Source organism: Loa loa (genome assembly GCF_000183805.2).
Source record: "Loa loa unplaced genomic scaffold supercont3.76, whole genome shotgun sequence".
Classification (NCBI taxonomy): Eukaryota; Metazoa; Nematoda; class Chromadorea; order Rhabditida; family Onchocercidae; genus Loa; species Loa loa.
This window is the reverse complement of record NW_018108256.1, coordinates 135,228-137,094: the sequence shown is the minus strand read 5'-3', so window position 1 is coordinate 137,094 and position 1,867 is coordinate 135,228. Positions and strand designations below refer to the sequence as shown.

The 1,867-nt window shown below is 34.2% G+C and overlaps 1 protein-coding gene across 1 annotated transcript in view; it reads right to left on the bottom strand.

Moving 5' to 3' along the window:
• Positions 1 to 1,243: 1,243 nt before the first annotated feature.
• Positions 1,244 to 1,867, bottom strand: part of LOAG_14004 (hypothetical protein) — a gene marked incomplete at its 5' end in the record, with an annotated part of 3,523 nt that continues 2,899 nt past the window's right edge. The window contains one exon of the mRNA XM_020448751.1: positions 1,244 to 1,653. Within this exon, the coding sequence (XP_020301129.1) occupies positions 1,547 to 1,653 (107 nt within the window). The 3' untranslated portion in view covers positions 1,244 to 1,546. The remainder of the gene's footprint in view (positions 1,654 to 1,867) is intronic.

The window sequence follows — 1,867 nt, the reverse complement described above, 5'->3', positions numbered from 1 at the left end:
TATATATATATATATATATATATATATATATATATATAGCAGTAGCGTTATGGATGATGTACCCGCGTGTTTCCCGAATCGAGGCTAGAATGGACCACTGATGATGGTGATCATTGGAGTATTCTCCTTTGAGATGAATGATCTTGCAGGGCTAAAAGAGTGGAGCTCTTTTTTTAGGATTAGAATTGTCCTTATCTTAGGATGGTTGCTTGGAGACTAGTGACCTGACCTTACCCGTGGACACACTTTGTCTGACCCTTTAATTGAGACCTGTCTGGCATGGGAGATCCTACCGGAGACGCTTCTTCGCCACAACATGAGCACACGCATGTCGAATATAAAGAAAACTTAACACATAAATATGTTTGTTTTAATTCATTTTGACTCAACAAATTCCTGAGTGAGAAAAAAAAGGGGAGCTTGTGAGGAAGAGTGGAGGATGAATGTAATGGTTAGCCCAAGTTCGAGTGAAGAGTAACAATAACAGTGATTCATCAACCTAAATTGCATCAAATAACAATGCAGTTGTATGAAAATCTTGATAAATTATCTGCAAAATGTGAGTGCACATATGACGACTACAAGGAAGGCTCAAATTCTATGAAACTTAAATTCTATGAATTTTATGGAATTATTAAATCCTATTTTGAATTCTATGAGATTTGTAGTCCTCAGTTCCCCATGAACTTCCACTATAAAAGAACTTATCATTAAATAGAATAGAGAACAGTTCTTACTCGCAGACTCTTTTAGTATTGGTATAGCCATATTAACTTTGATGTTTTTCGGAGTCTCTTGAGAATTCATCGAAATAGGTTTTGGAGAGAGTATTCAAGATTGGAGAGAGCTTTTTTGACTAGCTACCTCTTTCATATAAATCGTTTTCTGAATGTTTCTTACCCATCTGATCTACTCCTAATTATTCATGTTCCCGATTTTTACCAGAACTGTCCTGAATGCTTTCCGTTCTACACCGAGACCCCCCTGTTTGATTTCTTTTTTTTCCTCCAACTTTATCAATTACTCTTTTACTACGATGTTTTCGGAATTTTTTGAGAATTCACTGCGGAATAGATTTTGGGAGAGAGGATTCGAGATCGGAGAGTGCCTTTTTGACTAGCTATCCTTTTCTCTATACAAATCGTTTTCTGAATATTTCTTATCCATTGATCTGCTCCTAAATTACTCATGTTTGTTTAATATCATGCTCTGTACATATATCAAGGAAAATCCAACTCACTTCATTCACACATCAGAATTATTCAGTTTATTCCACTTTTTACATGGTATATCTAATAAAGCGTGCTTCACGTGAATCCTGCTAAATAAAATAATCACTTCATAAAATAGTGCACTGTATGGTGCAAAAATTAAATGATGCCTAGAGAAACTGAATGGAGACTAAGACATGAATCCAAGAAGGAAATTCGAATAAATACTGAATACTTTTCTAAATTCCATTCCAATTTTGTAAAATTCCATTCCTAAAATTCAAGATTCTTCTTTCGAAATTTTGTGAATAACAGAATCAAGGAAATGAATCAAATTATTTCCGATCCTTCGCACTAAAGGAAGGAAGAACTTTATTTATCGTGACGCTACCAACTTGCAAATTCGAATTACCACTGGCTCCTGATGATGCGGATTTCTTTGCTGGAATAATTATTAGATGTTTTGGGAAAGAGACATTTTTCATATCGAGATGCAAATGAATCGAAAATGGTTCTTACCAGAAATTCTACTTTTCAGGATTCAACTGGAATCAAATTCAACATTAAACTCAAACAATTATTTATAGCAGTGCTAGTAAAACAGTAAATAATATTAATGCAGAAATAAGAAGTGATGTTAGAAATGAAAAATCAAA